The sequence below is a fragment of the Amaranthus tricolor genome, chromosome 13 (genome assembly GCF_026212465.1).
Source record: "Amaranthus tricolor cultivar Red isolate AtriRed21 chromosome 13, ASM2621246v1, whole genome shotgun sequence".
NCBI lineage: Eukaryota > Viridiplantae > Streptophyta > Magnoliopsida > Caryophyllales > Amaranthaceae > Amaranthus > Amaranthus tricolor.
In genome coordinates, this window is record NC_080059.1 from 12064621 (window position 1) to 12078698 (window position 14078).

The 14078-nt window shown below is 33.9% G+C and overlaps 1 protein-coding gene across 2 annotated transcripts; it reads left to right on the plus strand.

The window, feature by feature from the left end:
* Nucleotides 1–1403: 1403 nt before the first annotated feature.
* On the plus strand, nt 1404–13643 carry LOC130798037 (B3 domain-containing protein Os01g0723500-like). 2 transcript variants are annotated; one of them, XM_057660884.1, is made up of 8 exons: nt 1404–1758; nt 3631–4252; nt 4501–4631; nt 5661–6050; nt 6161–6215; nt 6385–6581; nt 8721–9199; nt 12522–13216. In XM_057660884.1, exons 1-7 carry the CDS (start codon nt 1693–1695, stop codon nt 9171–9173), a joined length of 1914 nt encoding a protein of 637 aa, XP_057516867.1. In that variant the 5' UTR covers nt 1404–1692; the 3' UTR covers nt 9174–9199; nt 12522–13216. The 2 variants fall into 2 exon arrangements, with proteins under 2 accessions (XP_057516867.1, XP_057516866.1); XM_057660883.1 differs by lacking the exon at nt 12522–13216 and adding an exon at nt 13247–13643 and having other exon boundaries at nt 1405–1758.
* The last annotated feature ends 435 nt before the right edge of the window (nt 13644–14078 follow it).

Genomic DNA, 14078 nt, shown 5'->3' on the forward strand with positions numbered 1-14078 from the left:
ATTATTCATGGTTAATCAAAAGTTAGGATTATTGTAGGGAAATCAGTAAAAGGTTGAATTATTCTGGGTAATATTTTCAAAAAAAAATCAATAGTAGGGTTAATATAAAGCAAATAGGTAATAGGTGAGATTATTTAGGATAATTTTTTCTTTCCAGCCCATATTGTATGAGATCGTCTCACGGTGAAACGGGTCCATAAAAAGGTTCATTAGTAAAAAAACATTTAAAATAATTAAATTGAAATACCACTTATATAGAAAGCGATTTCTTTTTTTTTATAATAGTTTTGGTTGACCAAAAAGAAGTCGTCTCACGATGAGACGTCTTCATCAGAGAACAAGTATAAAAAACCCGTGCAATGCACGATTTATTTAGCATTGATATATAAACATATGATATTAAAAAATAAAGCTAGAGATGTATGTCGTAGAAATATTTAATTTTACAGTTATATGTATAAATTAACTCTGTAATTTTGGAAATTGTCAGCAATATATTATTTTCTAACTTACTCAAATTAACTACGAATATATGCTAGTCAATATAGATTAAGAGTAGACCTGTGCAATGGGCCGAATATGTGCAGGGTGGGCTTTACTTTAAACGGGCCGTGCTGGGTCGGGTCTTACAAAACTGAATGCAGACTTTAAACGGATTGGGCTTTATGGCCCACCCGAACCCACCCCGACCCATTTAAAGTAGACCCTTTGTTAGATATGATCTTATCATCACAATAGTTGATTCATCAGGCTCCAGCTCTAATAGCTGCTTATTGACTTGCTTTAAATAGTCATGTTTCTGCCAGTATTTGGGTAAGTATATAGGATGTGGTCACCATTAAGTTGCGAAGACAGAGGACAAAAAGTGAATTCTTTCATCGATCTTCATCATCAGATTTTCCAGTGAGTCATGAGTCACGCAATTTCATTAGAGCAATTATGGGCATATATTGACAATGAGTTCTTTTCTTATGATTTAAGCCTTTAAGGCCCGTCAAAAGCCCGATTTAAGTCTGCATCATACTCTCTTCGTTTTCTAATATTCTTTCTATTTAGAATATTCTATTTTGAAGAAAAAAACTTAATTAAGATTTTCAAGACATATATAGATGATAAAATATATCCATGTAAAATCTTGTTAAATTTGTCTTAAAGTATACTTTTTTATTATATATTTTTTATAATTTTTTATGATGCGTATTTAAAGATATTAAAACTCAAACCCATTTAAGGCCCAACCCATTAAAGCCCAACTAATAGAGTCAGGGCCCGGATCCATTGCACACCTCTAATTAAGAGTACAAATATTGTTCAATTAAACGTCTGTGTTATTTTTTTTAACCAATAAATAAGTTTCATTTACACAATTTTCGTCAAATTTATTATACATAATAGGGCAACCATGCTCCCAATTTGCAAGTCCAAGTCCCATACTCCCATGTGTTTTTCATTTACATGCGCAGCCATCAAAGCAACCCTGACACTTTTCTCCAAGCTGACAAATCCTCGCTCTTCAGTCTTCAATGTACACGTACACTTTCTCTCCAGTCTCTCAACTTCACCAAATTGCATGAGAAAAAGCTTCAATCTTTAAACAATCCCAATTTCTCTTTCTTATGATCCTGAATTCTTGTATTTGATCACTTCATTTATCTGGGAATACATTTTTTTGATTTTGCTTATTGGTTGAAGATGATGAAAGCCAGGAAACCCCATTTCATTGAGGTTTTTCTTCCCAATTTGAGTTCTAACAGGCTGGTACTCATATATTCTTCTTCTTCTTTTTCCTTTAATTTCTTCTTCATCCTTTATCTTTTTGGCGTACATTTTGTGATCAAGCTTAATGTTTTGGTGATACCCTTATCTTTTCTTTACTGGGAAATGTGCTTTACTGTATCTAATCTTCAAATGGGTGTCTTTTTCCCCATTTCCCTTATTTTACTACTGTATTTTGTTGGGTTTCTACTGTTGTTTCTAGGGTTAGCTTACTTGATTTGTTTGAAATACCTAAGGATAAATAAGAAATTATAAAGGCTGGAAATTTCATTTGAGAGGTTTATGATGACCTCTTTGTGTGAATTTTTGTCTTTCTATTGTCTGCCGCCTTCCCTCCGACCAAGACTTTGATCATAGATTGTATGAGCAGAATATACCAGTATAATGATAATGATGATTTTTTGTGAATTTTGTATTTTTTTTTTACAAGTATCTGTAATAAAAGCTGTGTTTTGGCTTGACATGATCATACATAGTCTCATTTTCTTGCTTGTCATTTGACTGTTTGAAATTCCACTGTGTTACTAGAAGCTGCATAATTGTGTTTAGCTCACTTCTTTTAGACTGTGGATGAAACATAGCTCTCTTTCTGTAATTAGCATTAGAATGTTGTTCTTCTGTTGTCCTCAGCTTCCACTAATATCAATGTCAAAGCTTTAATCCAACATATAGGGTTGCGTACATGAACTAAACAAATCAATGTCAGTGATCGTTATACTTTATTCAGTCCAATTTATTAATCAACAACAAATATAATCAATTTATGAGCGGTCTACACCGGGTAAGATGATGATGGTGATGATGAACAAGGATAATCAATTACAATGATAATTCACACGTACTCTCATCAGCTAGTCATTCTTATCCGTTTTTACTCGGTCTTACAAATTCCAATTCTTCATGTCATTATTTGCTTGTTATACAAGTTCATTTCTACCTCTCTCCCTTTTCTATGCTCTTCAAATTTTCAACCTTACACTTTTTTAACCAGTCAATTTTCCGATTTTTGCACATAACCCAACCAACTTTAACGATTTTCTTGCATTTTGTCTTCAACTTCTTTAAAAGACCTCATAACCCAAGTCTTCAGTTTCTTTAACGGTGCATGTTTTGGTCATTGTTACACACTTACACATTACCCAAGTTATCGGGGTATTTAACCCTCATCATATCCTTCACATTTAAGCAACTACACCTTCCTCCAAACATCTTCATTCTCAATCATGTTGTTTTTTTCATCCATTTCAAGAGACATTTGAACAACCCTCATCTTTTTACTTATCCTTCATAAATTCCTTCATATGCTTGATCCAATAGCGTTCCTATTGGAATTAAATTATAAACATAAAGGTACATGATGGGAACTATATCCTAGTGGATCCTCTTCATTTGAGTATTTGAGTACATTGAAAGTCACATCATATCGATATCTATGTATCTCCAAAGATATAGTTATATGACACTAGATCTATATGAATCGAGGAGGATTTTTTTGGACGACCACAGGAAATATATTTTATGGTTCACGGACCAATGTCTTTGGGATTTAGGCTTTCACATTATTATTGTTGTAGTTCAACTTCAGCCCTTCTACATATATTTAAAAATAGCTGTAACGTGTGGGTAGTTTACTATTAGATTTTTTAACTTATATTATCAACTCATTCGTGTGTACCTAGGGTATAATTTGGATTTATAATACCTTTGTAAATATCTGAAATTTTGTTTCCAATAGTAGAAAGAAGTGAACTTATGTCCTTTTTTTGATGTGTAAATGAGATTAAGTGTTCTTCCTATATTTCTTCCATCAAACTTTTATTATGCTGATGTTAATATTTAACTTTTTGCTGCCAGAAAGTGCCATCTAAATTTGTTGAACACCTTGGACACCGAAAATCTGGATCTCTCTCATTGACGGGACCAAGTGGTAATATTTGGCAAGTCGATTTGTTTGAGTATAGTGGTCACTTGTTTTTCCGTGATGGGTGGCCTACATTTGTAAAGGATCATTCCATACAATGTGGTGATACACTAGTCTTCAGATATGACGGAAATTTAAAGTTTACTGTAAAGATTTTTGATGAAACCTCATGTGAAAAAGATGAAGCATTTCTTGCAAATTGTACTCAAGGAGCTTCTGAGTGTGATGACAATTTGAGAAAGAAAAGAGAAAGGGACACTGAAGCTTCCTTGGTAAAGTCAGATGCTGAAAAGAAAATGAGGGGCAGCTGGGTGCCGGTTCATGAAGATTCACTTGCCGTTAATAAGAAAAAAAAGTCCAAAAGGTCAAAAAAGTCAAAAAAGAAATCGAAGGACACTGTAATGAATGAGCATAATACTGGAACAGACAACACTGTCACAACATCTGAGACGACAGTTGTTTTGGCTATGGCTGCTCCTGACGGATTCGATGCATTAAAATTTCATAACAAGAAAATTACTCCAAATTTGGAGAAATCCTGGAAAAAGAAGCAAAGTAAGCCTACTTACCATATTTTACTCATGGCTCGAGGCCCATGCGTTCTCTAATTTAATAATAGCCATTTTTTTTTTGAACTTTGGTGAAATGGAGTCAAATATTTACTAGCCTTTACTCTTTAGCCTTTGGAATTTAAGAGGTTTAAATTGGCAAAGTTAATTTCTTGCATTACTTTGTGGATGCTACACTAATTCCACCAGTAAGGCTGCATACACTAATTCTTCTGATTACATTATCTTAATTAGAGCCTGAAAAGCAGAATACACCAAGCATATCAAAGTTCATAGAGGAAAGGGCTGCTCATTACTTCTCGTCTACGTTTCCATATTTTGTCAGAGTTATGAGCTATTCCAATATAAGTGGCAACAGTACTTTGGTGAGTAGTTGTATTCTTTCATGTTTTTGGCTTCATGATTTATCGTCAAATAAAGGACTGATAGTGGTTATTGAAAGATAGATAGCTTTAGGTGTATAAATTTCGATTGTATTAGCCGGTAAAATAAATATGTTTATAAAGCATGTAATTAAAAGATTTTTCGTGAAATACAATATCGAATTGACGAAAAGTACCGAGTTGCTTATTGCTTTCCATTGATTATTTTCTGATTTCATATAAATGTATGCCACACCATTACATTACTCAATTATGTGTATCGTTAAAGTTTGTGATGCAGAGCTACTAAAGTAGTATACTGAATTGAGGATGAAACTAGAAACTACATGGTGTACTATGTTGATGTCCAATTGTTAATAAACATAGGGGCATATGATTCTTTCAAAAAATTTCGTATCTTGAACGGAAAGCAATTCTAGTTTTGGTTCTTTGCCATCTCCTTCAGCAGTTGATTTGTTTGGTCCGAAGCAGTGCAAGTGTGCAACATAATTCCCTAGTTAATTCGCTTTTTGAATTCGTGATTCGCTCAAAATAACCCTAAAATAGCTCAATACCGACCATAATTCGCTTATTTTGATTCGATATTCGCAGGGAGATTAGTGAATCATGTGGTAGTGGTCTGAAGTGATGGTTTATTTATTTGGGCTCCATAAAATTGTCGAGGTATAGGATCTTATGTTAACTCAAACTTTAAAAATTATGAGAAAGGCACACATTGTTCATGTCTAAATGTTCAATATAGTCTGCATTGCCTGTTTTGTTTTCCACTAATAGGCTTTGTTGCATCTTTCTTGTGACGATATCTGACAGCTGTTTTAGAATTTGGACAATAAGTTTATTTGTGTGTCCTTTTGTGACTAGATCCTAGTATATGTAAATCTTGCTAGCTTGTTCAACTCTTTGAAAATCTTACTGTTAAAAGCCCATTTCATTAAAATTTTTTGAACAAATTTCTTGCTATTTTTGCAACTTACCATTGTGGTTATCATTCCATGTGACTCTACCATGCAGAAAATTCCAACTCAATTTTCAACTTTGCACCTTCCAAATTCGCGAATACAAGTGACACTCATGAATCTGAATGGAGATTGTTGGACTGTAAATTCTATTCCAACTATAAAACGCCATACTAGAATGCATACTCTTTGTGGTGGCTGGATAGCATTTGCCCGTGCTAATGGTGTCAAGATAGAAGATGTGTGCATCTTTGAGCTAGTGGATGAACTTAAACTGCGTGTCCGCATTCTACGACTGGGTTTGGAAGGGTTGGACTATCAAATTGGAAGCAGTTTTGTTGACACTGATGGTGTCGGATCAGGTGAAAGGTGCTTTGAAACGATGGAAGATGTAACACCAGATGTAGGAGTCGATTCTGCTGAAGATCTAGTTCAAATAAATGAGGTATGTGCTAATCAAATGGAAAGCATAATTATCTAACAGATATAATGCCTTACTTGTAGCAAGATACAACATTCTCCATGGACACCAATAACCAATATACTGTTGTACAGGGTCTTGACTGTGGTTCTCCATCTTCCTTCGGTGTTCGTGATGATTCCACCTCAGGTATCTTCTTAATACCTCTTATACTGTATACTCACTTTTTGATGTATTCTTTAATGATATTATAAGATACAATGATTCTTCAATATTTCTCAAATAGGTTAAGTTTTGTAGATGGCGTCATTTCATAATATAGCTTTTTCAATATTATGTTTTCGATTAACGCTGTCAGAGCTCCTACTATGTGATGCTGGAAACACTATGTCATATCACACAATTGGAGACAACCAAGTGGATTTACAAGTCAGACACACTACGGAAATGCCACATACACCTGAAAAATCCAGAGACTTCCTATCTTTTACTTCTCCTTTTCCTAGTTTTACGAAGGTTATGATGAGCTCCAATGTTGGTGGAAAATGCGCTTTGGTGAGTATTTCTTAGGCAGTCCAAAACGTTTCAAATTTTGAGACATGATGTCTTTGCTGCTTCATCCTCTTCCCATGTTTGACTTGCCAATTATGCTCTGTAAAACTGCATTCTACATGAGGACTTCTTGGCTACAAAACTCGTTTTGTGTCACTATGTACTTGTGGAAATTCTTAAATTTAATTATGTTATTGAAGTAATTTTTTTCGTTTGGAGCATTTCTATTGGGAATTATTGGGAGAAGTAGTGAGAAACTATAAGAATATGCTAGAAAAGAGATAAAGTGAGAAATATATATTACTTGTATATAGCTCTGTATGTTGTTTTCATACAAAGTGATGAGTACAAACACCCTTTATATAGGGGAAGAAAGATGACAACTAATAAATGTAACCAATAAATAGTCACAACCTTTAGTCTTTCAACTACCATAGTCCATAACTCAAATTATTCATGGTTCTCTTAATAATCTACTTAATACATGAACTTTTTAATGAGAAAGACTAAAGGTCTGATTTACTAACACTCCTTGAAACTTTTGGTCTTTATTCCAAGTAAGCCTATGAGTTTCTCAAATCTTCCCTTTAAAAGCAGTTCAGTGAAAATGCTTGCTAATAGATCTTCCCCATAAATTTCGACCAACTTGACTTCTCCATTATTTCGAGCTTCTTTGAAGAAATGATACTTGAATTTAATATGCTTGAAGATAGCTCCTCAAACTTCGCCATATCAGACATTATCTATTTAAGCCATGTTGCTTGATTTACAAACAACTTCACAAGATGCAATGTATTTTAATTATGCTGTAGATTGGGCTATTGTACCTTGCTTTTGAGATAACCAGGAAAATACTCCATTTTCTGGTGTAAAAGTGTAGCCTGAGGTGCTTTTCATATCATCAAGAGGCCTTGCCCAATCACTATCTGTGAAACCAACTACTCTTAGACTAAGTCATGGTCTGAAATTGAATATTATAGCCTAATATACCCTTCACATATCTTTAGAGTCTCTTTGCTGCTACTAGGTAAAGTTGGCTAGGACTTTGCATCAATCTTGACAAGGAATTTTCCACAAATATAATTCCTGGCCTTGTTGCAGTAATGAAAAGTAAGTTACTTATCATGCTTTTGTAGATTGCTTGATCTGCTTTCTCATTTCTGTCACCATTGCACAACTTTTCATCTACTTGAAGTGGAGTTGTGACAACTACAAGAATGCAATTCTCAAGCTTGAACTTCTTCAATATAATTTTTGCATATATTTTTTTGGCAAATGAAGATTCTCTTTTAATTTTGATCAACTTCGATTCCGAGAAAAAATTGACAAGTCCAAGATCTGTCACCTTAAATTCTTGCATCATTTTCTTCTTGAATGTTAAAGTCAATTCCTTGTTGTTGCATGTGATGATTAGGTCGTCCACATACAAGGAAAGAATTAGAATATCTCCATTTGTATGAGTCTTCACATATAAAGTATGCTCACTATGACTTTTCACAAACTCTTGCTAAGTAAAATAATCATCAATTCTACTGTACCAGGGCGTGTGTTTGGGATCATATAAGGCTTTCTTCAATTTCAATATTTTTCCCCATTCCCTTTTACTTCAAATCCTTGGGGCTACTAAACATAGATCTCTTCTTCTAGGTACTGAGAAATGCAGATTTGACATACATTTGATGTACCTTCCATCCCTTTGAGGCGGCTAAAGTAAGACTGGACGAATACGGTCATGTTTTGAGACAAGTGCAAAAATGTCTCATTGTAATCAATGTTGAACTACGAGAATAGCTTTTGACTACAAGTCTTGCTTTATACTTCGAAATGGAAAAATATGGTTTAGTCTTGATCTTGTAAATCCACTTAACTCTATCGGCTTTTTTATGGGGTCACTTATCCAAAAGTTCCCATGTCTTATTCTTCTCAATCATCTGAATCTCTTCTTCCATGGCAACTTTCCATTCTGCATACTGAAATAGCTTCATGATGTTTTGTTCGTTCAATGTTTACTATGTGGCATGACTCGAATTGTTCAATCTCATCCACTTCTAGAAATTTGAAATATAATTATATGATATGCTTCTTTCCTCTAGAAAATTTGAAATTTGAAATATCTGAGCATTCGATTATCTTTTTTTACAGGTCATCCCTAGAAAATTTGCAGCCGAATATCTTCCAAGTTACAGGTCTGAGGTAGTTCTCCGTAATTTGAATGGTGCCTCTTGGAATGTTACTTCAGTTCGGTATGGACTGCAACCAAAATTCTGTGGTGGCTGGAAATCATTTGCACAAATGAACAATGTGAAAGTTGGGGACACGTGTGTCTTTGAACTTCTTGAAGAAAGGGTATTTCAAGTGCGAGTTTTTGAGGATTATCCAACGAAACCGGTGTGTGCCGATGACGAAAATATAGCCAATGATTCAGGAGCATCTATTGAGTCTACACAATGTGGTTCTTTATCAGAGAGGGTGCTGCAGATGGGTGTTTTTGAGCGAAGTCTGAAGGAACCAGAGTATCTAAATGATGAAATTATCGGTGATGATTCAACAGATTTCATTCAGTCGACACAATTTGGTGTTGAGTCTGCAACATAACTCGTATCCTGTGGTCACAAATCCAGGTGAGCTCTACTGCGCCCTCTTTTGCCTTATGTGCTGCTTTATGCATTTATGCCATCCCTTTAAAAATTTCATTTGTTGGCATATGGTATATATCTCTTCTTTCTAGATAGAGAATGAGGGACTAAAATCAGGCCATCGTTTTATTGAAAAGACTTTCCTGTCTCGACTTGAAAAAATAAAATTGCTTCTTGATTTGTGTATTTGTATTTAAGTTTTCTTCCTTCGTTACAACACGAACAACAACGCTGATGTGCAAATTTTATTTAACCGCAAGCGCATGGTGTACGTGTAGTCGCGGGTCGAACACAAGGAAGTTAGGACAAGAAACTTGCTAATTTCGATTAATTATATTGTGTCATGGATTAACTTGGCCATAAGATGAAATTACTAATAGTGAACAGAAAATGTATTTGAATGTATCGATTTGTATGTAGAAATGTAATTGTATAACGAAGAACGAATGTATACAAAGAACGATTACAAAAGATAGTATACAAGCATTCGAGAGGCTTGTTTTCTCCAATGAGTATAAAACTCCTCTTAAAACTATTACTTGAATGAATGCCTAATTCTCCTCCCTTCCCCTCTATTTATACTAATTATGTCTACATTTTATTCCCCCAACTTAACAAACTCCTAAGTATTATTTATTACTAATTCCTATATTACCCCTTCTAAGCCCTTCATGACACATTGCTCAAAGAGAAAAATGTTTTGTTGGTTGTTTAACTATCAAACTACAAATGCAATAAGGAATATGGATTAAACTATATGATGAAGAGATCTAGGGTGTCGGGAATCCTCTAAAGTCTTGCATGATCAAATTATCATTAATGTCTATGAAATGTCGGATAAATTACGTGGTTAAACATGATCTTGTTAATCTCAAACTCTTGCTCTATTGATTAACTATTAGATTTGGACCCTACTAATTCAATTCTCACACACTAGTTTTATTGAACGAATTATTAATAAGAATTTAACTAAAATTTACCCTAAAGCAAAGTCGATCTTAATCTCACACGCTAGTTCTATTGACTAGTTCGACAAAACATGTTTAATTTAGGGTTATTAGCACAATTCAACCACTTTAATCCTAATTTCATAGACACTTTCAATAGTCAAATCATACTTGACTTATAGGTTCAAACCCTAACCCTAGAAAATAAATCTACTCACTAATCATGGTGAAAGCAATAGACACAAACCCTAGGATGATACTAGACATAAATAAATATGAAAATAATGAAAATCTCAAGAGAAGCAATAATTAAATACCAAAGAACACAACAAATAATTCAAAGAACAATAAATGAAGGACAAAAACTAGTTTTTATTGAAGGATGATTAATAACAATAATTAAAGTTCACTAAAGGAAGATTAAAACTAATACAAGGAATTAAAGACAAAGAAAATTAAATACCAAAGAAAACTTACAATGCTCAAAGGAAGATTAATGGTAGACTTAATGAAAAACTAAATTGAAGGATGAAAATTAAGAGTAAGAGAGAGAGGGATAGGAAGTCTAGAGGAAGGAAGAAGGATAGGAAGAAGAGGAAGAGAGAGAAGGAGAGAGAAACCCTAATCAGTCATTACGGGCTTATTTAAACTAATTAAGAAATTAACCTAAAAATTAATGAGAAAACCGCAAGCAAAACACGACTTTAGAAACAAAGAGACGAGTCGTAGCTTTTAGGCGACGACTCGTCGCTTTTCTGCTGACTGGCGATCTTTAAACAGCTGTCATTTCTTGCTCGATTGTCGAAATTGGACATATAATATACCGTTGGAAATCTCTTGAAGTCTAGTTTCCAATGCTGCAAACCTTGCATTAATGCGATCTTGCTATCAAAAGTTATGACCAAAAGAGTAGACATGTATCAATTTTCACCTCAAAACTTTTGCATTATAAACACTCTTCTACTCTTTTGTTCATTTTCTTTGTAGAACATCTTCAATCGAGCTAAAATCCCCTTAATAAACTCCATCATCATTAAAACCATAAGAATTATGCTTAAAACAATCAAAACCACTCAAAATCAACATGAATAACCAAAATGAGTAATATAGCATAAATCTTCAAAATAAGCACGAAATTACTAACAACGATCATCATTAAGGAGTATAAAATGATATAAATAAGTGCAAATAATTACACTTATCAAATGCCAAAGGCTTAATCCCAAAAGATTGGTGTCGGCTACATGAACCAATAAATCAGTTCCAGTAGTAATCCACATGAATTCTCTTTCTACATTCATTTAGTTTTCTACCATCTCAAGCTCTAATCCAACTCTATCCACGCTTGCCGTTCAAACATAGAATATAAATATGTACATTCTGTTACATAACAACCACTCTATAACGGATCTAGAGTTTACCATCCCGCGAAACCCCATTATGTTATATGATTTAAAATCATAAAGTAACAACCATTATGAGTTGTAATTCTAGAATTTTAGCCGATTTAATCCTTATGTGTTAGTTTCTAAAAGTCTATTATAAACTCTAACTTAAATTTATGTTCTATAAAACTTGAATTACTATGATAAAATGAATATTTTTCAAGTTAATACAGCACACTACGATATCCGCGTAATGAGTCATAACACCCTGAGTTCCCGCGTCTATGATATTGCGAGTTAAACCGCAATCGCATTGACATTCGTGAACTTTCAATGCGTCCAAGTCATCTTTGGGCTTCCTCGTCCTCTTTTTAAACCCCTTGATTTCCAGCTTCCTATCTTCTTTACCGATTCACCAATATCTCGTTGTTGCACATGCCAAAACTATCTATTACGATTCTCTTTCACCTTTTCTGTAATATATGCGACTCTAGTGATGGCTAAGTCCGGTTTGGGCCGATTTCGGTTCTGGTTCCATTTGAATCCGGTTGCGCCAAATGGAAGTTATTAAAACCATAGGTGGATGGTCCACGGTTCTTTCAACGGTTTAATCAGTTGTTTTTGGAACCACCCCCGACCCGTAGTTCTGGTTCCTTGCGGTTCCGAGAAACTCGCTCCATGGGCATCACGACTCCTATGCCCTTTTTTATATCTTTGTTTTAAATTCTATCCCTCCATTATATCCGCTTATCCATCTAAACATTCGCATATCTGTTACTCCCATCTTCCTATAATGATCACTTTAAAAGCCCAACATTCTAAATTCCCGTCTTCTGTGTTGGACTTTCATTGAACATATTGTTGATATTAAGACTGACATTGTTGTAAAGGTAGCTTTATTTGAATTTTTTTTGGTCAAAACCCATTGAATGTATTTGTCAAATGATTTTTTGTTGCCATCAATCTACGTTGAAGGTGGTAGGAGAAGCTTTTCGGACATCAAAATGGCTAATTGGGTATTGGTTTCCAGTTAAATAATGTATCATCTAAATGTCTGATACAAACCATATGAACATCCTGTACAAATAGGTCATGAAGCTGAAACCAGCCAGGTAAACAACGGACAACAGATTGTTAACAAGGCGACTAATTAATTGTGTGAGTGTAATTGAAAGGAAACTATATTCTGGTGATGTACACTAACCTCAATAAGTTGACTATTATTCGTTCTGTGCTATTGACAATCTTTCACGTCGATTTATATTGGTTCGTGTGGTAGACCTCGTATTGTTAGGATTAAGACTGAAAGTGCGAGATTGTTTTTGTAACACTAAGGAGTTGTACGTAACCTTTTTGTATTGAAATAAGTTAAGGAAAACAATCCCGAGAGGGTAATGGAGTTGTAAGTTTGTGCATTTTAGGTACTTTATAATGCAAAAACAAGGTCGCATCATCATATCTTGACTGTATCATAAAGGTATTTAAGTTCACCGTGACCAAAATATAGATTTTTGAAACCGTATTTTTGCACAATGACTTGCATACTGAATTCTAAACTTAAGTCGTAGAAACTTATGAACAAATGAACCCTCTTCCCCACCCCCAACCTTCACATGTGCTAAAAATCCTACTTATTGAACATTCACTCAAACACTCGTCTTTTGCACTACACTTAATTGATCGTCAATCATTTTTGACAGGTGACAACTCTTTATGGTTTTCGAAGATTCAAATTAAGGAGATATGCTTATTCCTGGGGGGATTATCGCCTTGAGTGAATTAATGAAAACCATTGTATATTCTTGTGATGTATATAATCGGGAAGCATGTGAACCGAAATGTTCTTCCAGTGTTTTATTGTAGTCTTGACGGATTTGAAGTGCCATTTTGGCAGTATCGCCACCGGAATAAAGTGTACTTTGTTCTTCTGTAGGCTGGAATTTGAGGTTATCATGAAGGATTCAAGTCTGGACATTTTACTTCATGATGTCCATCAAGAATAGTTTTGGACTTGGTTGAGAGTAAATTCATTTTTCTTTCACACTTAAATAGTCACCAAAATAGAAATTGGAAAAATTGCCTAGAGTAATCCAATTATTTACTGACTTTCTTACAATAATCTCAATTTTTGATTAAACATGAATAATCCCTTCTATAAGAGGCGCTTGTTAAAAATGCAACAAGGTAATTTCTTACCTATAAAACAAGTCATTTTGCATAAAAAAATAAACAAGTAAATACAAAATTAAATTATAAATAAATTGAAAACTAAAAAAATAAAAAGAGAAATTAATTAAGTTTAATTTTATAATTTTAACTTTTTAATATTTTTGATTTTTGAATTTTTTCTTTTTTTTTTTAGAAATTAATTTTCAAAAATTAGTTACCATTTGGGCAACAATGTTCTTGGGTAAGTGACTTTAAAATTGAGATTATTGTAGAAAAATAAATAAAAAGTTGGATTATTCTAGGTAATTTTTCCAAGATTTATATATACTAGAGCTAAACATTCAACTCTAAAGTCCTACTTGG